Genomic DNA, 13005 nt, shown 5'->3' on the forward strand with positions numbered 1-13005 from the left:
TTTGTGACGTGACAAGTTCATTGTGGATTTTGAACTGACTAACAGAATCTTTGATTTGTTTTTTAACCGGACTGAAACTAAATCAAGGAAAACGACAGGAGAGCTGGTTGTGTCAGGTGTGTGAACGCATCACGTGAATGAAAACCTGAGTGAGAAAGTTTCAAATGAAGTGACCTCGCTGCCTCTGTACACGTGTGTCTTAGTTTAACCAGGTGATAAGTGGAGACATTCTCTCAGCCTTGACTTGTACAATGTAGTACTTCGAACAAAAGCCTTGACCACTAGTCACTGATGAGGATTTTTATGTTGTGATTTGGTTTTTTTATTGGATGTAAAATAAAAACCAGCATGGACTGTTTGTACAGACCTGTTACAGACATTGCAATCATTTTAATAATGATAATAAAAAGAGAAGTGTTGTAATACGATAACCAGCCTGAACCAGCACGTTCACACAAAACCACATACTTAAGAAATACAGGAAGACGTCGAGCCCGAGAGTGTCTGTATGACTGCAGGCCCAGCTGACCATGGTCACAACTGGAAACTACATTTTTAAATTAATTATTATATAAATATATATGAGCTTTATTGTCTGGTTGACTGTTAATTATATCCCACATCATTGCTTTAGAATTTGGTCTATAATGAACTCACTGTGCTGACTGGCTTAACAGCATTTTACCATGTTGGAAAACAAAAGGCCTGCAGGAGTATTCTCAGTGAGCAAAACCAAGAACTCCATTCACTTTATTAATGGATATCGGTACATTCATGAAACATTCCCCATTTCCATTCTCCATTCAGTTGTTGTTTTTTTTGCTTTTGAAAATGACACTCTCCCTCCAGCCCCATGCAGCAGATTAAGATAGCAGACAGATCTTGTTTTTCTAGGTAGTTGAGTTGCACTGCAGGAATGATTAGACTGGCGTGGAAATCAAGGCCTCCACAATAGCATGGATACAAAGACAAAAGCACAGCACTATTACAAACAGGTGGTTGGTAAGCGTGTTTCCTCTTAGGCGTGTCTGACTCTTATCTGACAGCTTTCACTTCTGCCTGGCTGCTGCAGTCGGACGATCGCTGCTGCTGCAGAGATGAGCTTCTACAGCGATGAGGACGTGAGCGACGAGCTGGAGACTTTGGGGTAAGACCTCTGATGATTTCGTTTGGAGGGGGTCTTCTCTGCCTCGCTCCTGTTGGAAAATGATGAGCTGCCTGCGAGCAGCAAAACGGGTCAACCAGCTCCACTTGATATATTGTACCAGGTCTGGTATTCTCACTTATCCACGAATATATATACCACTTAGAACATTGGGCCGAGGCATAAGCCAGCTAAGAGGCTGCTTAGGGCCCCCCTGGCCAATGTAACTGTAGACGCGATACAACCATAGTCAGTCAGACAGGTGATGGAAAAGGCAGTAGCGTATGAGGTTAAAGATAAAGGCAGTGTCACAAAAATGGAAATGCATGACTAATTTCAATGTTTTACCATAAACATTCACCAGCTTGAGAGTAAACCAGAAGACTACTTCAGTCTTCCTTGGCGTTAGAATATCATAAATAAATTATTTGTAACTTTGTCTGTGTTTTATGTTCTCTCTCTCAGACACACAGCATTTATCGGCAAAGTTCATTCAAAGTTCTCTCAGAGAGGAGGTTAAACTGGTTTATTGTGGAGCTGTTTTGATCTGATAAGCTCAGGGTAAAGAATTACCAATGCCCGTATGAAGCTAATTTTAGGTCTATTCTACACTGAAATGGAGGGAAACTTACTGAGCAACCGATTCTCTAAATTGGATCAGAGTGGGTCTAGACTGCAAAACACTAATACTGTATGTTGACTTGTTAAATTAAAATACATAAATAAAACACAACAAAACATCCCCCTTAACTTTCCTCTCAACAGCACAATAGGAAACACTAACCTCAACCTCGCTGAATGACTATCTCTATGGCCTGGGTCATTGTAGGGGCAGAGGTGTTCTAGTGATCTGTGATGTCGAATGTGCAGATGCTGCACGAGGAGCATGGGCTTGATTTAAACATCGATTCGATCGGTGAACATAAAAACCTCAGCTTCACAAAAAACACACCACGTCCTCACAGTTGTTCTTTTCTCCATATAATCCTCAATGTTCTATGAAAATCTTCTTTCTTTTTTTAACACAGAAACACTCCAACTTGGATTCCAAAGGTGACCCACAGGTTTTCACGTTGAGTGTGGTGTGTGCTACCTGATAGATCTAATGCTGCTTTCAAAATATGAAATTAAAAGTATTCAGACAATCATTTTTACTGATGCTTCCTTTGTCATTTCTGTTTGTTTTTCTCGACACATTCTCACTAACTCATAATGCAAATGATAAAATTTCATATCCCTTCACTGGTTTCCTTTGCATCCGTCCTACAGTCTGAGGTTTATGTAACAACAGCAATCATCCCCATTTCCTGTGAAAGGCTTTTGTACGTGTATTCTTCCACATTATTTTAGGCTGCAATGTGCGTGCAGGTAGCACCCAGGTGCTGCATGTATGGCGAAAATACACACATGACTGCCACAAAACAAGCATTTGCCATTATCATTATACAAAATGATTTAGTCCAAATTAATATTTCTGAGCTCACAGTAATTAAATGTTGCTGTTTTTATTCAACTATGTTTCATCATCTTCGGCAGTGGAACCCATTCACTGAAGAAGACTATGAACTCTGGAAATATCAAACTACCAAGTCAAGAATGAGTCTATTTGTTTTATTTGTTCATTTTTACATTTGGAGAGCTTTGTTAAAAAGTTAAATTTGTCATACGCAGTGAAATATTTCCCCATAGTCTGTCCTGACTAACTTAGGTGAAAAGCTCCTTCCCCAAGCAATACAACAGCCCCTCCACTCACCACAGAATTGAGGTGTAGGTTATTTCGCATTTGCTTTGTTGAAGGTGGTACCACTATGACCTGTCCCGCCATGCTACAGAGGCCCTGCTCTTGTCCAATGGCACCGATGGAAGTTACCTCCTGAGGAACAGCAACGAGGGACCAGGCTGCTTTGCCCTGTCTGTCAGGTCAGTTCTTTTCTAGCTAGATTTTCCAATATGGATTCACGGGTTCAGACTAGAGCTTTGTAGGTATATGACCTTTGACAGTGCAACAATAAATGTTTTTTTGTTTTTTATGTCAGGGCGAAGGATTCAGTCAAACATTTTCATGTGACGCGAAAAGACAAAAGCTACGCTTTTGGCTTCAATGAGTTTGCGACCCTTCATGACTTTGTCAGCCACTTTGCCAACCAACCTCTGCTGGGCAGTGATGCAGGTAAGAAGAATTTCACATCTTCACGAACAAAGCTTATTGCGTGTATCCAGCTTATGAAATAAAACAGCATGTTGCTCTTTTTCGGCTCTCTTCAGCCGTTGCATAGTTTAGAATTTGCAAATTCTCTGCGTCAGTGGTTTCATAGCAATGGGGACGGTTTCCTTGAGTCTATTTAAAGCTGAACTAGAACTCACTTCTTCCAGCACAAGTCTGTTCTAAAGATACAGCTCAAGAAGAAACAGGCAGTAGTTTGAAAATGTCAAAAGTAAAGGAATGAGTCGGGATGTCTGATAAATTATTGTGATAACAAATTGCTTTACAGTAAAACAGGGTGAACAGTAAAAATGTCAAAATAATCAGGGGTGTGTTTAGACAACTAAAGTCATGTGTGTTAATCACTCCACCCATACATTAGATTAGAAGAAGAAGCATATAAGAATAAAACCGTATCAGGATAAACACACACACACACACACACACACACACACACACACACTCACACACACACACACACACCGGACCCCGACCATAGAAAGTCTTTTGAGTTACATGTAAAATCTATAAAATGATCTAAAAACTCACCACACGTTATAGCTCTAAGTGCATGTATTTAAAACATTTGATTAGATTAGAGAGCTTTATGAATCCCGAAACCACGCCATACAGACAACAAACAATACAGACATTGCATTGGTAATACAAAACAAATTCACCCACACACAAATAAATAACACAATAAAAAGCCATTTGAGACCAGATTTACAGCTGAAAGGTTCCATGGATCCAGGCCACATCTGATCGCTGCTGGAACAAAAGACCCCCTGAGTCGTTCAATAGAGCACCGGGGCATCACTAGTCGCTCACTGAGCATCTGAGCCCATTAAAAACACTATGTAATGGGGGGCCTTCAAAATACAGGACTGTTTTTAGTTTGGCCCTTGGTTCGCTTCTCTATGGTGACCTCAAGTGAATCTGCTGTAAGGTCGATCACTGAGCCAGCCAATTACTGCCATTACATTAAAAATGTTCAGTTTATTCCTGAAATGCCGGAATTATCCCAACGAATAAACTCTTTGTTCTACTTCACGGGGGGAAGAAACGTCAAGAAGAACTTCCACTGATGAGGTCACATGATTTCCTGTCAACTGCGGAGATGCCTCTTGTGGATGTCTGCCATTTTGTCTGCAGCCAGTTACTCTTGTGTTCATTTTTTCCTCAAATCAAAGTGATCACCCACAGCACAGCTGGAAACAGGACGAATAGGAATACTTTACTCAGTACACAGAGAAGGGGAGTAACTTGGCATCTGCAGATCATTTCTTGCTCTGTGGCTATGGGTTTAGATTAGAGCCATGGCTGGGCTCAGGGTCTGCCAACCTTTAGATGTACACACCACTTCTTGTTCCTGACATCTTGGCCTTTTTAGGGATGCAACATGCCAACGTACTGTATGGCTAAGGCTATGATGAGCCTGGTGAGCCTATCAACACCAAGTACTTACTGTCTGTGTCCAAACCTGATATAGCTTACCCGTCTGTGCCCTACAGCTATATTGTCGCCCCAGAACTAGACGATTGATGGGTGACGAGTTTCTTCATTATGAAAGATTTAGAAATGCTGATCACTTTAACAGTCAGTGGAATAGAGTTCCCCCTGTGCTACATATCACAACCTCTTGACTTTGGACTGAAGTCTGGTATAAAGTCATGCAGCAGTTATGATTATGATATTTGACACACAAGAAGAGATTGCTGAGGTCGTAGAACTGTACCTGTATGAGCTGGAGTATTCAGAAGAGGAAATACAACAGAAACATGCTGAGAGGGAGAGACTGAGGGAAACTGAAGGATGATTGAGTGACATTCCAACAACTAGGGTCTAATCACTTCTTGGTCCAATGCTAACTTTGCACAAGTTGAAAACAATTTGCCTGAGGTACGAAGTGTGTAATTATTTCCTATGTAACAAGATAAAAAAAAATTGTTGGATGATGTCTTTTCCTCTGAGTTTTAACATCAGGTTTCCACGCCTTTAACCACCCCTCTGCTTCTCAACCAGGAACCCTGATTGTGCTGAAATGTCCGTACCCGTGGCGCGTGGAGGAGCCGTCCATCTACGAGTCGGTGCGAGTTCACACGGCCATACAGACGGGCCGCACAGAAAATGACCTTGTGGCGAATGCAACATCGGTAAGCTATGATGCCCATTTCACAAACACGCCTGAAAGCACATGATATCAAAAAAATATAAAAATAAAGATGATTATTAATTAGATATAACTATAATAAGTTTTGGCCACATTTCTAATTCATGAAAATAGTGTACTAACCAAATGTTTCAATACACCACATCATAAGAAGTTGTCCTACCCATTGCTTAGCAACAATAACTAACCACAGAAGGCCTTGTCAAACTTTGCATGTCATGACATGACTAGTTTCAAGTTTGCAATGAGATGTCTCTTTCATTACAGTATTTAATTACATAATCTAGCTCAACTCACCAAAAATATTGCCCATTCATTTCCACATCCATCTCATTGATAAACAACCGTTGAAGGTGATAACCCTTTGCCTGCTATATGTAGTTTAGTCTTCGAGCATTATATCATTCATGCCGCCGTCAATACAAACTGTATTTAAGAACAATTCACAGGGTTCATATTTCAAAATTAGTCCACTGGAGCTTTTAAAAAAAAAATCTTTATTACAATTTTCAGCACAGAGTGGAACTATAGGGAAAAGAGAAAGGTATGAAATACAGTACAACCAGGGTCCATCAGCCTGTTGCAGTTACTTGGTACTTAACCAAGTGACCTCTGATCGGTACAAGCTGAAGATCTGGTCACATCTTTCAGTCTTGACCACTGAATAGAGTGTTATGGCTCACTTGTCTAATAACTACTGAAGCTGTGTTCCAACCAGTGTTTGGAGTAATGTAATGACACTACTTTTGGCAGTTGAGTAAGTAATTACTGAAATGTAAACACGCTTGTTTGTTACTCACTTCTTTTGTTTTTTGGGAAATGGACTTGTGCAGACCATAGCAGACACTGTCACTCAACTCTCCACTGTCACAACAATAGACTGTAGATAAAGATGGACTTCCTTATGTTGTACAAAAATGAAGCCAAAATAATAAGTTATGCCTGATAAACAGCTCATGGACACTTGAACATGCATCAGTTTGATAAGAACTACATAAAATGTCAGTGACCACCTATGGAGCAAAATGATTTGGCATGTACTTAGCCCAAACAAGAAACAAGAGCTTTTTCTTCCTGAAAGTATGGAGTGTTTACTTTTCCCTCCTTGACGTTAAGGACAATACTGGTGAGTTGTGTCTATGAGTCGTTTGAGGACTTTCTCTTAATCAAAGAATAATAATCTTCTGAAGCACCTGGTCAATTTCTGGAAAACGGTGGCAAGTTGTGATAAACCAGAATTATCCTTGAAAGTCAAACCTTCATTTTTAGTAGTAATCATTTTAACTTGCATGTCTTTTCAGCTGGGCACAAAGGAAGGATATCTGGTCAAACAAGGAGTATTTGTGAAGGTGAGACCCGTGGAAGTGTGAAGGACTTTGCCGCATTGTGTCTGAACACAAATCATCTGTTTTCAGCTGTTTCCTGTGACTGTAGACTTGTAAATGTTCTGGAGTGGAAATAGAGAGTATGTGAACCCATTGGAAAATAACTTACTCTCTGCATAAATCGTTAATGAAATATGCGCTGATGTGCCCTGTTCAGTCCTGTCATTAATATCCATCTTTGCGTGGTCACTCAAGACACATGTGGAGACGAATTCAAATGCCGGGTCTGAACATCACAAGTATAGACAAACAAAAATGTGCTTCAATACTCCTTTCAGTGGTGGAACCATTCGATTTAATATCTGGTAATACCGGCTTTGGCATCAGAAGCCGCCGATCGGACTTGCACAATGTTCAGGGGAACTTTGGACAATTCTTCCTCACAGGACAGCTTCCGTTCAGCCAGATACTACAGGATGTCTAGTGTGAACATCTGCTGTGAGGTCTTTCCACAGAATATCTATTGGGCTGAGGTTTGGACTCCAACTCGGCCATTTTGTCTTTAGTCATTCTGCAGCGGACTTAGGTCATTGTTTGGGCTCATTGTCCTGCTGCATCACTCAACTTGTACCGAACTTCAGATGGCAGACAGCCACCCTGACAATTTAAAGTAAAATACCTTGATAAACTTAGGAATTCATCTTCACCTTGTTAATTGGCAAACTGTTTCAGGTCAGGCCATGACCCTAACCCAAATCATGACGCTCCCTTCACATTCCTTCACCACTGGGATGATGATTTCATTTTGCAGTGCCCTTTTTTGCACCATCTCTCAAACAAGTCAAACTTGGTTTCATCAGTACGCAAAACAATTTCCCAAGAGCCTTCAGGCACACACTGTCTTTGCTCAATACAACCATAGCTTTTGTTGATGCCATTAGGACAGAGCATGAAGGATGCATAACAATGCAATGTTTGGGTATTATTAGTTCAAATTGATTGTGTCTATTCATTATTGTAACTTAGATGAAGATCTGACCCTATTCGAAGACTAATTTAAACATCATTACAGATATTTCCAAAAGGTTCACTTACTTTTTCTTGCTGCCAAAACTGTGTTTGAACACAGTCCACTGACTCGTGGGGGGGGACTTTTAAATGTTTTTGCAGAACTGGAAACAGAGGTGGTTCACGCTCAACAGATACAAATTGAAATACTTCAAAGACAAAATGGTGAGTCTCTTTGGGGACATTGTCTTCTCAATGTGCTTGTTAACGATTGCAGTTTTGGATTTGTGATCACAGTAAGTGGCTAAAGCTACTGTACCAGGTTTCAGTTGCTACTACTCTGTCTCCGCTGCAGTGTGAGGAGCCCATTCGCACCCTGGATCTGAGAGCCTGCTCTGCAGTACAGTTTGACTACTCTCAGGACAGAGTCAACTGCTTCTGGTAAGTGATGGTCAGTCTGAGAACACGTGCCAAACTCGACCACACGTGGGTGTTTCATCATTCAACAGGAGCCATTTAAAATGGATTAACATGTGCCTTTAATTACTTTCTTTAGCTAAACTTGTAGAGGCAAAGTAATGGCTTAGGCCCACACACCATGGCATTGATTACTCCTAATAAAGAATGTATTTAAAGGACAGTTCTGAGAGATGCTCATGTTACACCCTTTTATATCCAAAAGACTAAGCTAGAGATTCAAATTGCACTGAATAATTGAACATATGAAATATTTGCTGATTCTTCAGTCTTCCCGGATTGTAACATGAATCGTTTTGTGGATTTGGACAGCTGGTCAGTCAGTATATAGGCTTTAGAAAATAATCTATTGATCAAAAACGTAAATTTACAGACCAATTGATAATAGACGGAATTCCCATATCTTTAAAAAAATGTATAATTCTAACAACACAATTTCCACAACCGAACAAAAAGGGAATTTGTGTAAATGATGAAATGGAGATAACAGAGAGATGGCATAATCTGGATGGAACATGGGCACCAGAACGAAAACAAAACACAGCATGTATTTGAGATGAGCAGCTGCCCTCCACTCTGGGGCCACAGGGGCTTACTTTTTTTCTGGGCTGTACTTCCCCATGGCAGCAAAATCTGACATTTGTTCAAAAAAGGGGAAGTATGAACCGTCAAATAACAGAAGGAAACAGGGGGAGGGAAGGAGAAGTGCACATGAGCTGAAAGGGAGCAGTGGCTTTACAAAGCCTACAGCCACTGACCCCACTGTATACAATGTCAAAAAACTGCCAAATGATTTTGGTTTTGATTTTGTTCTTCTCTTTTTCTTATTTTCACTTCAACAAGCTTACTGCTTTATAATCGCCGTTCTTTTCTCATGTGTTCGGTGTCACGTGCCATGAGCAAAGGGTGAAGCTAAGATTTGCCAACTCGGCAATGATTGCGGCAGCAAAGTGCCTTGAATATTTTATGATGGATCCATTATTTGGCTCTGATGGACTTTTTCCTCATAGCTATGCATTTAAGGAGTGAAAGCATTTTTTACCATTATGGAGAACTATCTGGCTTTATTTTGAATGAAATAAACTATACACTTAATATGCTATTGACATTGTGCCTGACGAAACATTTTGGTTTTGTGGGGAGCAGCGGATACAGCCAGATTGACCTGTTTTAGGAATACATGACACAAATTTAATTATAAAAGTAAAGCGACAATTCAATTTTATTTTATTTGAATAGCACCAAATTATGGTGCCACAGGATAGTGTAATAATGCAAGCCTTTGCTTTTCCCACGCTGGCCACTTCATAATCCACCCTTGCTAATTCTGAGCATTGTATCTATTCAAATTCCACAGTGGTTGTGCTCAATTTGTGTTGTGAGGTAGTAAAGGAAAATAATCCTAACTCAAGGTCGCTTAAATTAACCACGAAAAAATCCCATGCAGGGTGTGACAACCTGAACCCATACATGGATATAGATCCATTTTTATAAGAGTGCATCTTCTCAGCTGAATGGCATCACTTAATGGGCAGAATGAACAAGAAATTATTAGGTATTGTTTTAAAACAGAGCTTGAAAATCGTGAACCTATTGTTTGCACATAACTTTTGTGTGTAAAAAGTGCTTAATATTGTAATCCCTCTTCCTTTCCCTTTTGTGTGTCTGCAGCCTGGTGTTTCCTGAGAGGACATTCTATCTCTGTGCAAAGACGGCTGTGGAGGCAGACGAGTGGATCAAGATTCTACAGTGGAAATTGGTGAGTTGGATGTTTTTACCAGTAACTCAAACAGCTGCAGGGGCTCCCCTCTCCACTCCATATCATCGTATGATAGAGGACAAAAAAAAGGCTTAAACAGATATTGCTAATGTGCAAGTTTCTAATTTTCATTTTTGGAAGGCATTATGGCAACAAGGAAACCCCCGATTGAGGTGCAGTAGAAGACGAGGCAGGTTGAGGGGGAGCGGCTAATTACAACACCCTATTACTCACTATAGTGCAGTGGACTTTTGATTTAAGCAATACAAACAAATTGAATTTTAGCAATCGGCTTGTGTAATATGTTTAACCACTTCCTTATTATTGAAAAATACCATGTTTCTTAAACAACTGGTCCTCTGCTGTTTAAAAAACACACTATTGTGCCGTATAAAAGAGAACTGATAGGTTAATAGTAATAGTACGCTAATAGTACTAATAACTAGTAGGCACATATAGGTTCATTGGAGACTCTAAATTGACCATAGGTGTGAATGTGGGAGTGAATGGTTGTTTGTCTCTGTATGTGCCCCCCCCCCCCCCCCCCCCACACACACACACACAAGGGATAAAGACGTATAGATAAGCAAATTTGAGGAACACATATTTGTTTAAATGGATTTAATCTATGTCAGGAGAGGAACTTGAATCTTTGTGAGCATGAAAAAAATAGAATGATACAACTATTTCAGAGCTAAATGTTGAACCTAACGCTGCATTCATTTTTTATACTTTGCTCATAGCTACAGGGAACAGCACAGTTCAGTGGACTTTGTCAAGTTCATTTGGCAGGTGCTCAGTCACAGAAAAATGCTACTGCAAAAAAAAAAACAATACGGGCAAGCATTGTTTTTTCTACTGATTCTCTTTTGAGAACTGGGTCATAGCCACAGCCACTCACCCTCTTCTGCCCGTTGAGTTGTGTCGTACAAGACCGGATGTGCTCTCTCTTGAGATGGGCCAGCAGTTGACTGCAACCCCCGTTTACTTGACTCTGTCAGACGCATTTTAGTCTATATGCACACTTTCCTACTGCCTGTCGCATTGGGCAAGTCTCACTGCTACAGTTTGGACGATATCAAGCCCCTAATAGTCATTGTCTCAGTGTTTGTGGTAATAATTGTCTGATGAATAATTTTGAATCCGCAGTTGTCTCCACTTTTGGCTTTTTGCTACTGTTATGGTACAACACCCAAGACATGGAAACCAAAATAAGTCATAAGTTCCATGTAATAATAGATGCCGGTCCTGTGCCTGCAATGGAGCAAGGCAATATTTCATCTGCACAGCGTGAATGAGACTCATTTAGTAATCCATGCTCCCCAATCATGTCCCAATGAAAAAGACTCACTCTATTATAGTTCTGCATTGTAGAATAAACAGTAAGAAGATAGATATTTTTTTCAGAGAAAGGACTCATGTAAGGTCTATGCCTTAAAAGGCAGACATCAATTCATCATGAGAATCAGCCTAATGTGCACGCTGGGAAGTTTATTATTGAACTGATTATTGAAGACTTGAATAAAGTAATTTGATGTGTTTAGTGAACCCTCAGTGGGAATTTTTGTTCAACTCAACATTTGTTTAGAAGGAGGCAGCAATTTTGCCTGGACTAAATCTTAATTAACCAAAAAAGTGCAAGGCTGACTTGATTTTTTTGTGACACTCTCTTTCTTATCTGCAGTCCCAGTTAAGAAAAGGCAGATGACCTGCCATGAGTGGAGACACAGGAGATGGATGGAAGTCCCACCTTCATGAAAGGATGTCACATCAGTTGGGTGACCAGTGAAGAACACCTGTTCAGGACTGAGGAGGACACCTGACCAAAAATCAACACTTGGATGCATTTCCCGAAGTGTGCTGACCGGAGGCTAACAACTTGGATCGACGCGATTCCATTTTGCTTTAAGACGTATTTATTTTGCGCACGGAGATGCTTCGTTTCTCATGCGTCTTCGTTAGTGGTTTTACTTGGCTGCTTTTTAAAAAAATTCTCCAGAGTATGGCTGTTCCTACTGCTGTATGTTGAACATGAACATTAACATTATCAGATATTTTAAGAACTGGATTATTGTGTAGGATTCTTCTATAAGACTAAAACTAACAATGTAGGGTTTGTTGTTTGGGGTCAGTTTGTCTCTCAACACCTCCTGAATACCCCGTCCAGTCTGTTGCAAGGCCCCGACACCACCGGTTCTTATTGAAGAGAAAACAATCTTCACTAATACTGCATGCAGTTAAATTTTTTCCCCTAAAGGCTCTGCATTTTTAGGATTTAGCTTTGTAGAAATCTGTGCATCTGTTGGGTCTTATTTTCAGTCGCAGATTAATCCACATCTGGCACTTTAGAGTTTATTTCTTGCAACAGGATGGTGGGTGATTTATCATTGCTATAGATCTGCACATTGTTTTTTGAGGAAACATTTTTTGAATATTTCCAGCTTTGATTCTTGGTTCACTCCTGACCAAGAAAAGACAGTTTAGTAATAGTACTGCAGTATTTAGATGTGTTGTAATTCATGTAAAAATTACAATTTATTACATTACAAAATAAAATAAAACAGGTAATTGCAATATGTTACCAGTAGAAACTATAAACAAAAGACCTAGTGTCGTGGAGCCAACTTCCTCCATTCCCAATCTGTCGCCTGTGTGCTCAGAGGAAGGTGCATATTCCTCCTGTCATCTGATCAACATTTATGAGTTTATTGTGTTAGAGAAACTTGTCCACTCATCCTGATCACACGGGGGTTTTCTGTGTGGGGACTTTATCTCCCTATAACCTGCCTAAGTGATGAACTTAATGAAATAGTTTTTGTGTCCTGTCTGAATAAATAATTTTTTACCTGGAAAATCAACGCCTCCATGCCGCTCCATCCTTGCCACTTTCACTACCGACCGTCTTTGAATGCAACA

General features: G+C 40.2%; 1 protein-coding gene across 1 annotated transcript; it reads left to right on the forward strand.

The window, feature by feature from the left end:
* Positions 1-991: 991 nt before the first annotated feature.
* dapp1 (dual adaptor of phosphotyrosine and 3-phosphoinositides) lies at positions 992-12943 on the forward strand. Its single transcript, XM_035609568.2, has 9 exons — positions 992-1147; positions 2942-3064; positions 3181-3314; positions 5373-5503; positions 6822-6869; positions 8016-8078; positions 8209-8294; positions 10002-10089; positions 11774-12943. Exons 1-9 carry the CDS (start codon positions 1098-1100, stop codon positions 11795-11797), a joined length of 747 nt encoding a protein of 248 aa, XP_035465461.1. The 5' UTR covers positions 992-1097; the 3' UTR covers positions 11798-12943.
* The last annotated feature ends 62 nt before the right edge of the window (positions 12944-13005 follow it).

Source organism: Scophthalmus maximus, chromosome 15 (assembly GCF_022379125.1).
Source record: "Scophthalmus maximus strain ysfricsl-2021 chromosome 15, ASM2237912v1, whole genome shotgun sequence".
In the NCBI taxonomy this organism is placed as follows: domain Eukaryota; kingdom Metazoa; phylum Chordata; class Actinopteri; order Pleuronectiformes; family Scophthalmidae; genus Scophthalmus; species Scophthalmus maximus.

Bases quoted from the DNA above. Each gene is read 5' to 3' on its own strand.
- dapp1 (XM_035609568.2), top strand. From the start codon at position 1,098: ATGAGCTTCTACAGCGATGAGGACGTGAGCGACGAGCTGGAGACTTTG. The intron at 6,870-8,015 runs GTGAGACCCGTG...ATGTTTTTGCAG, and splicing joins AACAAGGAGTATTTGTGAAG to AACTGGAAACAGAGGTGGTT. The intron at 8,295-10,001 runs GTAAGTGATGGT...GTGTGTCTGCAG, and splicing joins GACAGAGTCAACTGCTTCTG to CCTGGTGTTTCCTGAGAGGA.